We start from the raw sequence: 18,142 nt of genomic DNA on the forward strand, positions 1-18,142 counted from the left end.
AGTCAACAATCTAATTGATAGCAGCCAAGGTGTGTAAATGCATGTGCTTATACTTTATACTGAGTATATTGAGATGTTATGAACATTTTGTTTCTATTTTTTTATCACTTTTATCATTATTAACATGTCTATCCATCTTGTGATTTGCATAACTCAATGACTTTTCCTTCCTGGTCACTGCAGTACCCCATTTTTGTACCTAGATGAAAGTTTTATAAGAGTTGGCATCTGTCTGCTCCACTCCTGTCACTTTTCCCCAAAAATGGACCGTCCCCTGATTACTCCTTGATAATGAGAGAGAAATATGTCAGGAGGGATTTTCTCTTTTTTAGAACATAACTTTAGCATTATTCTCGGGTACTGCCCTTGTTAGGCCGGGAGTCACAGCACCAGCCTTGGCATGGATAAATAGGGTTACTCCAGGATCTGTGTTTCTGACACCCCAGAGGAGCTCCAGGAACGACAACTATCTATCATCTAGATTGGGTGAGATCTACGCAGTTTATTACGGGCATGGTTATGAATACTGCATTAATATCTCGCACATATGTTATGCTTTCAAATACCAAATTATGCCCATTGGTCTGGAAAAAAGTGGATATTTAGGTTTTGCTGTTGTGCTATATTGAGAATATCCCACTTTTAATGTCATAATAAAAGTTATGTTTTAGTATAGAATATCTTCCTGCTGATGGCTGACTATACTCAGATACATCTAAATCTGGTATCACGAGTTGGCTGTTTATCGCTATACACTTTAGCTGTTTACCAAAACATTGTCAAAGTACAGTTATTGAATCAATATGGGTTTAAAATTCAGACTCTCAGCTTTAATTTGTGGGTATTCACAACCTAATTGGAGGAAAGGTTTAGGAATTACATCTCTTTTTAAATGTAGCTGCCTCATATACAAGGGACCAAAAGTAATTGTACAATTAAATAAAAAGCTCTTTATTGAGCTGCATGAGCTATTCCCTCATTGATCCCCAACATCAGTTAAGCAGGTAAAAGGTCTGGAGCTGATTGTAGGTTTGGAATTTGCATTTGGAAGCTGTTGCTGTGAACCCACAAGATGCTGTCAAATTAGCTCTCAATGAAAGAGAAACAGACCATCATTAGGCAAAAAAAAGAAGAAATAGATTAGGGAGATAACAGAACCTGTACAAGAATGATGGGAAGAAGAATATATGGAGATGGCCGTGCATGCATGGCTTTTAACCGCACTGAGTCACTAGTGTTTATTCATAATGTGACTTAAGACAGAAGCAGTAAGATGAATTCTGAAGTGTACAGGGTGATATCTTCTGCTCAGATTCAACAAAATGCTGTAAGGTTGGTTGGATGGCGTTTCACAGTACAAATGGACAATGACCCAAAACATACTGCAGAAGCAACCCAGGAGTTTTTTAAGGAAAAAAAGTAGAATATTCTGCAATGGCCGAATCAATCACTAGATCTCAACCCCATTGAGCTGAATTTCACATGCTTAAGACAAAACGTAAGGCTGAAAGACCCACAAACAAGCAACAACTGAAGTCTGCTGCAGTAATGGCCGGTAAACACCACAAAGGAGGACACCCAGCTTTTGGTGATGTCCATGGCTTACAGACCTCAAGCAGTCATTGCCTGCAGAGGATTCTCTACAAAGTATTAAAAGTTAATATTTTATTTATGGTAAAGTAAATTTGTCCAATTAGTTTTGAGCCCCTGAAATGAGGAGACTTTGTAGAAAAATTGGTGAAACTGTTTAACATCTCACAGGATATTTTTGTTCAACCCTTTTAACCTCTTCACAACACATGACGTACTGGGTACATTATAGATCATGTCAGGGTAATCACCGCCGGCTGTCGCGGTGATCCTGCGGCGATCCTTGCACATGTCAGCTGATTTGAACAGCTGACATGTGTGCCTCCCAGGTGCGAGTGGATCCGCGATCCACCTGCACCTGTTAACCCCTTAGAGCGCGCCGTCAAAATGTGACAGCGAGATGTAAGTGCTTGTCGCCGTAAATATTCACTCACCCACCATAATCGTAAGTCACGTGTTGTGATGACATGGCGCCGATGGTTGCCATAGTAGCATAGTCATGTGATGACTCCTGTAGCTATCATGAGTCACTTCCTCTTACTGCTGGCAGGGCGCTGTGTGTGAGAGAGCAGCATTTCAGCAGATCTCAGCTGTGTAGCTGTGATCTACAGAAATGAACAAGCAATCAGACTGCTGATCCTTATAGCCCCCCGGGGGACTAATAAAATACAATGTATGCGATCTGTTTCTTGAGATAGGCTCTTATCAAACATTTCTGAAGTATCCTATACAAATGCCATTAATGGCTATGATAGGAATACCAACTGGTTAATTAATCAAATCAGTTTTCCATGGACAGCTCATAACAGCTGAAGAACCTTTCATTCAAGCTTACTTTTCTCTTATTTTCTGCAATCAGTAACATTAGAATTTGACTTTCTAAATTCAGCAATGACTGTTATGAATTAGGAAATATAAATGCATTTTTCATAATATGGACAAAAATGAATGTCTCCCTGTGTCACTACCGATATGTCATAGATGGAGAGCTGCACTTTTCGGATTGTCTGACCTGCATTTTTGATGTACAGGTTACTACACAACAGTTGAAGACTTTGAGAATGACCTGCGAGAAATGTGGTTTGGATTGTACACTCGCTCTAAAGGTTCCCTGGACTCCTCAGGCTTTGAGCATGTCTTCCATGGTGAGAGAAATATGACCAACATATTGAAACACAATAGACATGACCCATACAAGAAGAAAAGGCAGGTTGTTATGAGCTTATGACTGAAAATGAGTTGAGATGATGAAAAAGTGTAAATGTTAGTAAGAGAAGATATAAAAAACAGAAATAAACTAACATGAGGAAGTAGCATCCAGAAACCCATCATTTTCCCATTTTGGGTCAGTGGGGAAATTACATTAATTTTCTGTGCCTTAAGGTAGTAAAAATCCTTGGCAAGATCCATGAAAGCAATTCATGGTTGTGTAGCTATGATTTTCCTATGGATTTGACAAGGATTGTCCCTAACGTATTGCAAAACATAATGATAAGGAGGTGAAATCTCATCCACAATGTTAGTACTATAATACTCAATGGATTTTCCAGCTGAAAATTTCAGATGGAAAATTCATCCTGTGTCCGACCGGTATGAACGTACCCTAAGCCAATGGTGGACACAGATAGAAGAGAACCCCTGTGCAAGGACAGTATATGGGCCCTTTGCAACCCCAAAGCTCATCAAAACACACACTACCCCCTGTTTTGTAGGTAGAAATGGGCCCCCTAGTGTCTTGGGCCCCTGTGTGGCCGCACAGGTTACACCAATGATATGTCTGCCCCTGCCTAAGACTGTAATGTTGCTTCAGTCATTCTTATAAAGGTTTTCTGTGTGCAGGTGAAATTCACAAAGGAAAGATATCCGGATTTCACAGCTGGGTGAACCTGTATCTACAGGAGAAAGCTGGAGAGGTTAACTATCTGAGCTACAGTTTAGATGGGCCGGTAGGTGTAATACATCGGTCTGTAGTTGGGTCTTATAATTATTCTTATACTTTCATAGTTGTAGGCGATTTATTGTATTTGTAACTTAGTGATTCACTGTAAGGCCTAAAAGGGAATCTTTTACCAGGTTTTTGTTACCCATTCTGAGAGCACCATAATGTCGGGGCAGAGACCCTGATTCCCTCCATGTGTCACTTACTGGTCTGTTTACTACTTTTGACAACATCAGTGTTTTATCAGCCAGGGATTATCACTAGAGGACTAGTAAACCTGCTGCCATGTAGTCCAACTATGCCGCCTCTACTGATTGTCAGCTTTCTGCCTATGCAGTGCACACAGCAATCTGCCAATTAGATGTGGGCGGGGCAGAGCTCAGCATTTAGATAACTGGTAGATCTGGTGTAGCATTCAGTAATAAAAACTGCACCATCCAGTAAAGTGACACATTGCTGGAATCAGGGCCTTTCTCACTACAGCAAAATCGTGGAGACAGATTCTCTGTAATTATGCATCAGTGTAAAGGTGAATATTTACTAGGGTAATGTAACCTGTACCCACTGCCCATCTAATGTGTATGGGGGAACCCTTCTCCGCAGAAAACAGATTTTGGGCAAAAGTAATGTCAGCCATGCTGAAATCCAACAAGGCCTATCCTTTTGTTCTCCATACTAACAAGGTGTCTGGCAGTGACTTATCCACTTTTTCCTATCGAGAACATGCTTGTCCTAGCGTGTATATGCTTTGGGGGGTCTGGCGGAATATTTATCATTAATTTGATATCTATCTAAAGTTTCTAGCCATGGGATCCCAGTAGAGAAAAAAAGAAAGCACTTTTATTTCTTCCCATTGAAAATAGTGATACAAATGATGTTCCTAACGAGATAATGTAAAAATAAAGCTATGGCCATAATGATGTTGCTATACTGATTCTTCACTGAAGGTATCTATTAAATCAGTATAACAGCACATTATAGACCGCTTTACATGCAATGACATCAGTAACGAGATATCGCTGGGGTCACGGAATTCGTGACGCACATTGGGCCTCGTTAGCGACATCGTTGCGTGTGAAACGCTGGAACGACCGTTGACAATCAAAATTACTAACCTTATCGTTGATCGTTGGCACGTCGTTCCTTTCCCGATTATCGTTGCTGCTGCAGGACGCGATTGTTCGTCGTTCCTGCGGCAGCACACATCGCTATGTGTGACATAGGTTGTTCCTCGTTCCTGCGTCCGCCCGCAATGAGGAAGGAAGGAGGTGGGCGGGATGTTCGGCCTGCTCATCTCCGCCCCTCCTCTGCTATTGGGCGGCAGCTTAGTGACGCCGCAGTGACGTCGCTATGACGCCGAACGCACCTCCCCCTTGAAGGAGGGATTGTTCGGCGGTCACAGTGACGTCGCTGAACAGGTATGTGCATGGGACACTGCCGTAGCGATAATGTTCACTTCGGCAGCGATCACCAAATGTCACATGAACGACGGGGGCGGGTGCTATCGCACACGAACATCGCTAGCTATCGCTAGCGATGTCGCAGTGTGTAAAGCACCCTTATGGCCATGCCTTCAGTTTAACACGAATAATCCTGGTGACAGGTTTTTTTCAATAGAGAAGGAAACATTAAACAGGTTGTCCACTATTACATTGATGGCCCATCCTTAGGGGTACTTTGCACATTACGACATCGCAGGTGCGATGTCGGTGGGGTCAAATCGAAAGTGACGCACATCCGGCGTCGCTGTCGATATCGGAGTGTGTAAATCCTTTTTGATGCGATTAACGAGCGCAAAAGCGTCGTAATCGTATCATCGGTGTAGTGTCCGATATTTTCATAATTTCGCTGCAGCGACGGTACGTACGGTACGGTTCTCATGTTATGTGATACACACATTGACCTCCATGGGGGATCAATCCATTGATTTCCATGTGGGATCGGTTCATTTTCCTCCATGTGGGATTATATGTGTGTATTGACAGACACATGCTCATGTATACACTGGTATTTCCTCAAATTCTCATGTTATGTGATGCACACATTGACCTCCATGGGGGAGTAATCCATTGATTTCCATGTGGGATCGGGTCATTTTCCTCCATGTGGGATTATATGTGTGTATTGGCAGATACATGCTTATAATTATCCTGTGAGGTATCCCCCATATTGTTGTCTTGGTCAGTTGTTGTATTCATGCATATTGACTGTGGCTTCCATGTGATATAGGTGCACACGGATGTGTACTAGTATGGTGTTTTTAGAAGAGATAGACTATATGATCACTTAGGAGTCTTTTCCACATTAAAAGGTCTTGCCTTACTCTTCCTGCTTTTATCTATATAGATAAATATTATATTATATATTGTATCTACTTAGCAGGAATTGCCTTGATGTGTTGGCTTGATGTGGTCTTTTCTCCAAATGATGGGACTTTCACCCTTTCTGTATATGACCCTACACTATGTATTTGGGATATAATTATCGATACCTACTGTTTGCGGTGATGTACACCGTTTTTTTCTCCCCTCACTTGTCCACTTGTTCTATGAATAGTAATAAAATATGTATTGAACTGTTGATCGCCTCCTTTCTCTTTTTTGGTTGTTCCTCCAGCGATTTGGTTCCTATAATATTATAGTCCTTTCTGCGCTATATATGATAAATATGTATGTATATGTGCATTAGTATATTTGAATTAACGATATGCAGATGTTTATGCCAATCTCTACTCTAGCGACGGTACGATGTTGTTCCTCGTTCCCCTGCGGCAGCACACATCGCTGTGTGGGAAGCCGCAGGAGCGAGGAACATCAACGTACTTGTGTCACTGCAGCTCACGCTGGCTATGCGGAAGGACGGAGGTGGACGGGATGTTTACGTCCCGCTCATCTCCGCCCCTCCGCTTCTATTGGCTGCCTGCTGTGTGACGTCGCTGTGACGCCGCACGACCTGCCCCCTTAGGAAGGAGGCGGTTCGCCGGCCAGAGCGACGTCGCATGGCAGGTATGTGCATGTGAAGCTGCCGTAGCGATAATGTTCACTGCGGCAGCTATCACAAGATATCGCTGCTGCGACGGGGGCAGGGACTATCGCGCTCGGCATCGATGCCATCGGCTTGCGATGTCGTAGTGTGCAAAGTACCCCTTAGGATAGGTCATCAATGTCTGATTGGCCGTGGTCCGACACCCCCACCAATCAGCTGTTGTTGGCAGCAGGTGGCTGGAAATGCTCAGTTTTGGAGTTGCCCCCTCTTCTGATAGTGGCCGTAGCCTGGTACTGCACATCCGCCTCCTATTCAAATCAATAGGATGCAGATGTGTAGTATCCGGCCACGGCTGCTATCAGAAGAGGGGGCAGCTCCGGAACGGAGCATTTCCAGCCACCTGTACCAAGAGCAGCTGATCCTTACCTTGGCCGATCAGATATTGATGACCCATACTAAGGATAGGCCATCAATGTAAAGTAGTGGACAGCCCCTTTAACCTTAATTTTGATTATGGTTTCGAGTTCCAAGAAACAATTTGTTTCCTTCATTAATTGTGTGCCTATTGTAAATAATAATCAGTAACTAATCTCATTTGCATATCAGCGGCTACATTATTGTTCCTTACAACAGTGATATTCCGTTTTAGTAGTAACTTACTATTGTGGCATGTAACCGAGGCGTAAACATGACTCAGGACTGGCAGTATAGTATAATGGCACTCTTTGTCCCATGCATGTTGTTAGCATAAACAACCACTAAGGCCCCTTTCACACATCAGTTTTTTGCCATCAGTCACAATCCGTCGAATTTTGAAAAAAAATCTGGCGACTGCATCCGTTTTTTTTCTTATCGACTTGTATTAGCGACGGATTGCGACTGATGGCCTCATGTTTTATCTGTCGTTCGACAGATCCGTCGAAAAATGTTTGTCCGTTGGACAGAGATGACATCCACAGTAAAGTTTTTTGTGTACGTTGAAAAAACGGACAGCGACGGATCCGTTGCCGTCCGTTGTTTGGTAGAATGGAAGCCTATGGGCGCAGGATCCGTCGTCATCTGTCAAGTGACGGAATCCGTCGACGGATTCCGTTTTTATTAACTGAGCGTGCTCGAATTTATTTAGCCTTGAGCTAGTTGGATCCGTCGAAAAACAGATCCATCGCATCAGTTTAGCCACAATCTGCAACGGATCTGTCAAGAAAACGGATTGTGACTGATGGCAAAAAACTGATGTGTGAAAGGGGCCTTAGTGGCGATAGTTAAATATGGTTAATTGATTTGAATAGCGGAGAATAATGGAAATTAGACATTTAGGAAATGACAAGCTGAATACTATATATACTGGACGCACCCTACTGTAGATTTTCTAATACAGAGATTCAATTGTGAATAAATTATTCACAAAGATGAAAAATATTTAGAAAACTGTTCCTAGATAATACAGATTCAACGATATGTTGACATTGTGAGAATCTTGTATTAGCGCTTCGTCAGATGAGCATATATTCACATGATGTTCACGTGCCAAACAATACGCACATGGATCCAGTTTTAGGATCAGACCCACCCATTAAACTCATTGGCTCCGTAAAAAGGTGGATAACAAATGGACCCCATCTGTTATTGCATCCATTTTTAACAATTTATTGAAATTGTCAACATAGGAGACTGTATATGTGGTCTTGTATAATTTTTCAATTCTTACTGTATAAACACGGATCCAATGTGAAATCCAAACATGTAAATGACATATTGATGACTTATGGTGATGTACTGTCATTGGTGATCTGGACCTGGCCTTAGAAACATATTCCGTCATATTTTTGGTCCATGTGATAAAAGAAAGCACTTTAAAGGAAAAAAAAAACAAAACAAAAGTGTTCATGTGAAAGAGAAAAAAAACGTAGCATGCATTAGTCGGGTGATACTTGGCTATTACACTGAAGGGATGCATAAAACACTATCTGTATGGCATCTGTTTTTAACTACATAAGGAACTGGTCTTGGCCTTTGGCATTATGTAATTTATTTAATTACCATGTTTCTCCGGAAATAAGACACTATCTTATATTATTCTTTCGCCCTGAAAAATGTACTAGGGTTTATTTTTGGGGTAGGGCTTATTCTCGAGGAAAGTCTTCTTTCTTTTCTCTTTTGGGGTGTTTGCTTTCTATAATGACGTGTCCTGCAGTATTCTTTAACTTTTTTAGCTGCATGGACACTTCATTATTGAACCGTGACTAGGGCTTATTTTCGGGGTGGGGCTTATATTTAAGCCTTAAGCCAAAAATGCTGAAAATTCATGCAAGGGCTTATTTTTAGGGCTTAGTAAGTAGCGAGTAACCTGAAAGCCGTACTATTCGCTACTCGTACGAAAAGTACGGCTTTCGAGTTACTCACTACTTAGCAAGTATTTCCCATTGAGTTACATTGCGCCCGCTACTCATAACAAATATGCAAGTAGCGGACAGTACTTGCTAACAGCATAGCGACTACGAATAATTAACTACTCGCTCAACACTAGTGGTAGGGTATACCGAATGCATATACAATTGTCTAAATGGATAGAAAAAAATGTAACAGTCTTTCACCATATTCACTGCCATTAATAAACGTATTTTATTAGGTATTATTTTGGATGAATTATGTAATATACCCACACTAACTGGCGGACTAAAGCGGGCTTTATACGCTATGATATATCTAACGAGATGTCGGCGGGGTCACGTCGTAAGTGACGCACATCCAGCATCGTTAGTGATATTGTAGCGTGTGACAGCTATGAACGAGCAGAAATACTCACCTTCTCGTTCATCACTGACATGTCGCTCATTTTCTAAAAATCGCACGTCCTGCTGTTCATCGTACCCGGAGCAGCACACATCGCTCCGTGTGACACCCCGGGAACGATGAACAACAGCATTCCTGCGGCCGCCGGCAATGCTGAAGGAAGGAGGTGGGTGGGATGTTTACGTCCCGCTCATCTCCGCCCCTCCGCTTCTATTGGCCGGCTGCTGTGTGACGTCCCTCCTCCTTCAGGAAGTGGATGTTCGCCGCCCACAGCGAGGTCGTTTGGAAGGTAAGTACGTGTGACGGGGGGGTTACAACATTGTGCGACACGGGCAAGAAATTGCCCGAGCCGCACAAACGATGGGGGCGGGTGCGATCGCAAATGCGATTGCACGAGAAATTGTAAGGTGTAAAGCAGCCTTAAGTCCAAATTGTGTAAATTCTCCAATATTGGTAACTAATTGTGAGCACTTTTCCTCAACTCTTGCTGCAATATTTGTGCTTAGGGCCTCATTCACATGTCCATTTTTCCCCGTACGTGTGCAACGTATAACACACAGTTGGCATCAGTGTACAGTACATGTGTACATGTGCTACATGTGTTTAACATTGCAAAGTATAGGAGAAGATTTGTAATTTTATTCTTTCTTTATCCATACTGGAAAAACACAAATAACACACAGATGGTAAAAAGGGACACATGAATGGCAGACTGATCAAAAACACTGATGACTCCGGTACCGTTTTTTGACATATATGTTTTATACAGACATGTGAAGGAGGCCTTACAGACACATCCACCACCATTGTTAAAATTTATAACATAACCCCCTCTGACATGTTTCACCACTTATCTAGCTTCATCAGAGGTACAGGAGTTTAAAGCATAAAATTTTGCCTGGAGCAAAGTATGATTTATAATAACATTATATATTTCTTCAGCCCGATATATGTATAATATAAGTGAATATGATGGAGTCCCAATGGAAAATTAGCTTGCAAGTAAGGGCCAGTTTAGACCAAAGTAAATATGGTCCATATTTCGCCCATGTGTACACTGTTACTTCACATCAAAGAATACTGACCAATGTAAGTCAAAGTGCAGCACACACTCGTGCTTCTATTTTGCAGATGAGATATATTTTGTCTTGGTGGGACTAATAGCATACAGCATGAGGGCCCATCCGTGATGTTCACAAGCGCAGCGCTGCACATGGACTGGCCCTGAATTATCCTATTCTTCTGTACCTAGAATTAAAATATGACAGTGCTATCCATTTATACTATTATTCATCCTATTTTTCTTTGTGTCTGCAGTGGACCAGTTACCCGGATGTTTTTGCCTTCCAGTTTAAGTGGTCTACCTATTTAAAAACCCTTGGCTCTTTCTTTATTGGATCAAGTCCTGAGTTTGATATTGCAATGTACACACTTTGCTACGTCACTCGCCCAGATAGTCTGTAAGTACTTTCATATGGTGCATATGTAAACGTGCCCGAGCCAGTAGCCATGGGCGAGCCCTGCGTTTTCTGCCCCTGGCACTCTACAGAAAATTGTGTTGTGTGTGTGGGAGCGTGTCCCATTTGTGCCGGTATCTTTAGGTCGCAGTCCTCCATCTTGTCCTCTGCTGCACATAGTGCAGATCATGGTGTTTTATATTCCCATTAGAGTCCAAATAAGATTTTAGAAACTTAAATTTATTTATATTCAAGTGAACTCAAGCACAGGATATAGGAAGTAATGCATCTTCCATTTTCCACTCTACAGGGGGCTTTACACGCAGCGATATCGCTAGCGAGTGTACCCGCCCCGTCGTTTGTGCGTCACGGGCAAATCGCTGCCCGCGGCGCACAATATCGTTAGGAGCCGTCACATGGACTTAACTGCCAGCGACGTCGCTGTGGCCGGCGAACTGCCTCCTTTCTAAGGGGGCGGTTTGTGCAGCGTCACAGCTGCGTCACTAAGTGGCCGCCCAATAGAAGCGGGGCGGAGATGAGCAGCCGTAACATCCCGTGCACCTCCTTCCTTCATCATTGCCGGCGGCCGCAGGTAAGCTGTAGTTCGTCGATCCCAAGGTGTCACACATAGCGATGTGAGCTGCCTTGGGAACGACGAACAACCTGCGTCCTCTACAATCAACGATTTTTTGAAATGAACGACATGTCAACGATGGACGATTTGGTGAGTATATTCCATCGTTAACGGCCGCTCGTTGGTGTCACACGCAACGACGTCGTTAACGATGCCTGATGTGCGTCAAGAATCCGTGACCCCGGCGATATATCGTTAGATACGTCGTTGCATGTAACGGGGCCTTAAGGGTACTTTCACACTTGCATTGTGCGGCATCTGTTGCAATCAGTTGCCTTGAGGAATAACGGTAACCGTTGCAGGAAGCCGTTTACTCCTCATAGGCTTTTATTAAGGGCGGATTGCAACGGATGGTCTTGCGTTGCATCCGCCCCGCGGCGCATCACTTGTTTTGTTGGTGTCCGTCAGTGACCATCGAGCGGAAGGAACGCTCAATGCAGTGTTTTTTTGTTGCTGTAAAAAAACACACTCCGCCGGATTCCTTCGGGATCCGTTAAGAGACATAATGAATGTCTATGGTGCTGGATTCCGTCGCCATTCATTTGGTGATAGATTCCAGTGCAGGATTCCGTCAAGTTCTACTGAGCATGCTCAGCATGTCCAGCAGAATGTTCTAAATTGTTTAAAATCACTCTTGGTCTCTCTGTCTCTGTCTCTCTCTCTCTCTGTCGGTCTCTCTCTCTCGGTCGGTCAATCTGTCGGTCGGTCTCTCTCACCCCCTCTCTCATACCCACCGATCACCGGCGTGGCGGTACACGGCTGTCACACTGCTCTGGCGGCTTCTCCTTCTTTTGAAAATGCCGGCCACTCATTATTCCATCTTGTATTCACTGCTTCCCCCGCCCACCGGTGCCTATGACTGGTTGCAGTCAGACGCGCCCCCACGCTGAGTGAAAGCTGTTTCACTGCAACCAATCACAGCCGCCGGTGGGCGAGTCTATATCGTGCAGTACAATAAATAAATAATTTTTAAAAAAAACGGCGTGCGGTCCACCCCAATTTTGATACCAGCCAAGCTAAAGCCACACGGCTGAAGGCTGGTATTCTCAGGATGGGGAGCCCCACGTTATAGGGAGCCCCCCAGCCTAAAAATATCAGCCAGCAGCCACTCAGAATTGCCACATCCATTAGGTGCGACAGTCCGGGGACTCTACCCTTTTTCACCACTTTATTAAACCCCAAATACCCCTCCAGGTCCGAAGTAATCCACAGGAGGTCCCACGACACTTTCAGCTCTGCTACATAAAGCTGACAGGAGCGGCCATAGAACACCACCGCTCTCTGTCAGCTCCACGCAGCAACTAAAGTGAATCGCTCTGTCAGTGGAGACTTCACTGAGGTAGTGCCGGTGAGTACGGTGATGATGGGTGCGGTAGTGCCGGTGTGTGTGCGGTGATGATGAGTGCGGTAGTGCCTGCATGTGTGCGGTGATGATGGGTGCGGTACTGCCAGTGTCTGTGTGGTGATGAGGAGTGCGGTAGTGCCTGCATGTGTGCGGTGATGGTGGAGGCGGTAGTGCCAGGGTGTGTGCGGTGATGATGGGGGCTCTCTTTCTCTCTCTCGGCTAAAGAAAACTAACGCAACGTGTTATTTCACAGGAATCCGTTGCCTTAATTATCACACTACTTACAACGCATACGTCACATGTGTCACACAACGCATTGTGATGGATGCCAAACGACGCAGTTATGAAAGTACCCTAACATAGACTGGGCCTTCCAGCAGGGTTACAGACATGATCGTATTCTCTTCCACAGAGGCTACCAAGGAGGGAGAGGGAGGCTGGTTCATCTGCATCCTACTAATATAAAACCACATGGATCCACGTGTTTCACTGTGGCTATAATACTCCCGACACTGCTTTACTACTTTTCAAGGACTGCTCTTCAAGTCATTGTCCCATGTCACTGTCCTGCAGCAGAGCATCCCTTCTTCACTAAAGTCCCATTTTCCACTTGCCTGACAATTTTTCCACACTTTTTCACAAAGATTGCCTGGTAGGAGTCCCTTTTTGCTCAGTTCACCTCTGAATGGACAGTTCATCTGCATCACGAGCCTGGACTACTCTTCCACCTTCTTTACTATATATTGTCTCTCTTGCTTCCACTACACAACAACCACTAAACAGGAACTACTTCCTCCCATATGTCCTCTTACTCCACTCTACTGTGGGCTGGCTCTGCAGTTAACCCTCCCATAGCTTTTCTTTTCCCTGCTGTCTGTTAAACAGAACTAAACCTTCACGTAGCACTAAACAAGAATTAACAGAACAGTGACCTCTTGTGACCATTGGCAATACTGAGGCCATGAGGGACAAAACATCTTACAATAACTTAACATGTAAAAGTTATACATCACACATTTATAATAAAACCATTGATATCTTCAATGGTGTACAAGATGGTAGGTCAACCCTCTTACACATAGCACATATTGTTATACTTTATAGTCCAGATTACACAGGTAGTATATTTTTGTTCAGCATCTAAAGGACAATTAAGGTAAGGAAAAAGGACAGTTCTTCAGAGAACAACCATTTTATTGGGATTCTCAAGTTTTTAGGAAACCTCTACTATGCTAGACTTGGAATTTCAAATTAACTACATTGTGCCCCCAATTTCCATCATGTCCCTCTATTAGGGCATAAATATCACAGACTAAAGTCCCTGTGTGTTACCCTACTTTATTACTTAGAACAGAAAGTTATTTCATAGAGTTGCTTCCATTCTGGCAGACCTTGTTCTACTATGTATTATATGGTCATCTACTTATGTGAATGAATTAGTTAGTAGCTTAGTTATGGATGCGAATTGCTGGGGATTTCAGCTGTCGGACTAGGGGGGATCAGTTGATTGACAGCTTTCATAAGCGTAAGAACTAGAGATGTTCGAATCTTTTGACATTCAAATTCCCCAGGCTTAACAAATCCCAAAAGTTGGACCCACATTGATTTCTGTGAATCACAGTATTGCAAAACCTATACTGAGGCCTCCTAGGATGGTATCCAATCCTTTTAGGGTCTAATACAAACACAGCTTTAGTAATGTCAAAGTGACTTCACCATAGAAATGGATGGCAACCAGGCAGTAGCAACAGCTCATTAATAATGCCATGTGCTGGTTCATCAAAATGTAGCATAACTCTTCTTCAGTCGCCCTCTGGTGTAGTTTTATATAGGTCCAAATGGTGCATTTTTGCTTCATTTTGGAAAAAATGCAACTTGCTCAAAATTTCCTAAAAATGGTTATTGATAGGAAAAAAGCTTATTTTTACTTTGCACCAAATTCATGAACCATGGTGCGCTATTTTTGATTAATTTGAATAAATGTCAACAAATATTTCAAGACCAAAAAAAAGTGACAAAACAAAAAATGAATGATGAATCAAGACAAATGCCAATATGGAATGGAGCCTAAAAGACGTCTTTCATTTTTTTCTGGATTTTTCCTCCACTTACTAATTGGTATCTGCTTACTTTCAGGTGCACTGTACAACTGGGCGATGCTTCTCTGAAGATCCAAACCTACAGTTGGGCCAACTCTTCCTACGGCAATGGCAAAAGATATTTAGCCTCTTCTTACCCCAACATTTAAAGCAAATTATTTGATTCTTGCAAATAACTAAATTTGAGCAATAAAAACTTTAAGCATAAATAAATGATTACTGATCTTTAGTAGATTTATTTTTAATACATTGTGAGACAGCAAACAGAATCTTTAACCACTGCATACTATGAGTATCTAGCATAGTCTTATGTGCTTTAAATAAGTAGCAAATTACAACTGCAATATCATGTGAAACTCTACAAAACCAGAAATATAGCTGTATATTGCTCAGGCCAAAAGACTACTACTACTCCAGCAGGATACAGCTAAACCCCCACTAGGTGGAGGCAACACAGGTGCAGGTGAAGCCATTCACACTCACTTCTAAATATGGAGGAGGTGATGGCTGGATGGTAAAACTGCACACTGGTGGCTTGCATAGAGCACTGTTCACACTAGCAGATGCACAGTCACAAACCCGCAGCCCATTAGGTGACGCCCATACTATTACATCAGGCGGGCTGCCAAGCCGTACCCCCACTGCGCGCTACGTAGGGACAGAAACTCTGATAGCAAGGCCTAACAAAAATTCGCAATAATATAAAATAAAAAATGTGGAAAAAAAATCCTCTTAATATTAATTATGACATTTTCATATATAGATTATTACTCTAACATGTTACATTCTTTTTGTAAATTCTTGATACTTTTGATGTCATTTTTGTAAATTATTACTAATAACACTGTTCACATGTGGTATTTTATACATTTTTATTGTGGCATTTATGGTGACATTTTTGCAATAAGCATTTAATATCATTCACATTACATGATTATTTGATTTCATATGTTTCTATGTGATCCCTTTTACTCACCTGGTTCCTCATTTAATTAAGGAATCCTTGCTCCTCCTCTCCCCCTTTGTTCATCTAATGGAGTAACCTATTTCAGTAGTCTTCTGTCACAGAGAAAATGCTTATGATTAAGGACTCTCTTGTTTTTACCGCAGTCCGAAACGCATTAAGTCTCTTGCGAGGTACACCGCTTGGTCTCCACAGGTACTTTTTTAACCAGTGCTGCTAAGAGCAGTTCTACTATTTATATGTGAGGCCGTATAGCACATTTTATAAAAATATTTTAGTGTAGGACTGCCTCAAATGAGATTTGCCGTGACGTGGCGAGGTAGCTCAAGAAATTGCAATTTGCCAAAAATCTCAAAATTTTTATAAGTACAGTTTGGAATTTTTAGTGCTGAATTGCACATTTAGTGCTGGCTTTTTGTTTTCTCTCCGACAATGTGCAGTTTTGGCTGCAGTTTGTGAAAACAAAAAGATGCAGCGTGCGCATGTAGCATTAGATGGACAGAGTTCTCGTACAATAACCATGGGAGCGAGTCCTTGGCTAAATCTCCATTTGACAGTGTATGGACAGCAACCCAAAATGCCAGTGCCGATCACCTCTGGCAACCCAGCAGATGATGCTCTCCTGAAGACTTTCTCTGAGATCTGGGCGGAGACCAAGTCCTTCATACAAATGAAGAGGCATACGGATAAGAGACACCTAGACCCTCCTTAGTTCCAAATCAGAGAAACGGTATGGATCTCTTCCAGATACATCCACCTGAAGTTGTCATCCTACAAGTTGGGTCCCTGCTTTATCGGTCCCTTCTAGGTGCTCCTGCGGATCAATAATGTAGCCTACAAGCTAAAGCTCCAAGCTTTCTTACATATCCCCAGCTTGTTCCATGTACTACTCCCCAAACCTATCATCCTGAGCAATTACTCAGGGATCCAGGTACCTCACCTCCCCCGGTCAGGGAAGACATCTTCGGAGGTAAAAATTCATCCTCACTGTGAAAAGGGTTCGACGTAAAGCCCTAGAGCTGGAATCATTGTGGGACCTAGTGTAGATTCCATCAGACCTACAGGGGTGTTTTGGGGGTTAGTAAATTGGTGAAAGAGGTTTTTTTTTTATTTCAGAAGATGTTTTTTAAATGCTTGTGCTCATTTAGTTTCACTTACAGATTATTAAAATAGGGGGGGTGTCTAACCTAGGGCTTAAGCTGCAGGCTGCTATTCTTGGGGGGGGGGAGAGGGGGACCCCCCCCACTCACCATTGGTCTCCCCAACCTGAAAATACCAGCCCCCAGGTGTCCGGCTTAATCATAGCTAGGGTCTCAAAATTGGCAGGGTGGGACTGCACGGGTTTTTTTTTTTGTTATTTATGAGAAAAAAAAACGCATGCTGTGCCTCTTATTTTGATACACAGCCAAGATATGCACACAGCTAAAGGTACCGTCACACTAAGCAACATCGCTAGCAACATCGCTGCTGAGGCACAACTTGCTAACGATGTTGCTGTGTGTGACATCCAGCAACAACCTGGCCCCTGCTGTGAGGTCGTTGGTTGTTGCTGAATGTCCTGGACCATTTTTTAGTTGTTGCTCTCCTGCTGTGAAGCACACATCGCTGTGTGTGACAGCGACAGAGCAACAACTAAATGTGCAGTGAGCAGGAGTCTGCTTCTGCGGACGCTGGTAACCAAGGTAAACATCGGGTAACCAAGAAGCCCTTTCCTTGGTTACCAGATATTTACCTTCGTTACCAGCGTCCGCCGCTCTCACGCTGTCAGTGTCGGGTCCCTGCACACATAGCCAGACTACACATCGGGTAATTAACCCGATGTGTACTCTGGCTAGGAGTGCAGGGAGCCAGCGCTAAGCGGTGTGCGCTGATAACCAAGGTAAATATCGTGTTGGTTACCCGATATTTACCTTAGTTACCAAGCGCACCATCGCTTCCACGCGGCGCTGCTGGCTGGGGGCTGGTCACTGGTTGCTGGTGAGATCTGCCTGTGTGACAGCTCACCAGCAACCCGTGTAGAGACGCTCCAGCGATCCCTGCCAGGTCAGGTTGCTTGTGGGATCGCTGGAGCGTCGCTTAGTGTGACAGTACCTTAAGGCTGCAACCTGTAGCTGTGTGCTGGGTAGCAATATAGGGGAGCCTGCACCAATTTTGTTTTATACCACGATAGACGCACGCAGCGTCTGATTGGAAGCAGTCAGCTGACACTCAGGGTGGGAGCGTCTGACGGCAACCAAAGTTGCCAGTGGGCAGGCAAAGCAATGCATATGTATGAGCCTGATGACCAGTCCCGAAGTGAATTGGAGGCCACAGGAGCAGTTACCACTGTGCAGCAC

At 43.4% G+C, this 18,142-nt stretch overlaps 1 protein-coding gene across 1 annotated transcript in view; it reads left to right on the plus strand.

Moving 5' to 3' along the window:
* Positions 1–15,041, plus strand: part of LOC142290487 (uridylate-specific endoribonuclease D-like) — a 41,517-nt gene extending 26,476 nt beyond the window's left edge. The window contains exons 4-7 of the mRNA XM_075334444.1: positions 2,622–2,735; positions 3,430–3,536; positions 10,625–10,767; positions 14,880–15,041. Coding sequence (XP_075190559.1) covers positions 2,622–2,735; positions 3,430–3,536; positions 10,625–10,767; positions 14,880–14,991 — 476 coding nt within the window. The 3' untranslated portion in view covers positions 14,992–15,041. The remainder of the gene's footprint in view (positions 1–2,621; positions 2,736–3,429; positions 3,537–10,624; positions 10,768–14,879) is intronic.
* The last annotated feature ends 3,101 nt before the right edge of the window (positions 15,042–18,142 follow it).

The sequence above is a fragment of the Anomaloglossus baeobatrachus genome, chromosome 2, assembly GCF_048569485.1.
Source record: "Anomaloglossus baeobatrachus isolate aAnoBae1 chromosome 2, aAnoBae1.hap1, whole genome shotgun sequence".
Taxonomy (NCBI): domain Eukaryota; kingdom Metazoa; phylum Chordata; class Amphibia; order Anura; family Aromobatidae; genus Anomaloglossus; species Anomaloglossus baeobatrachus.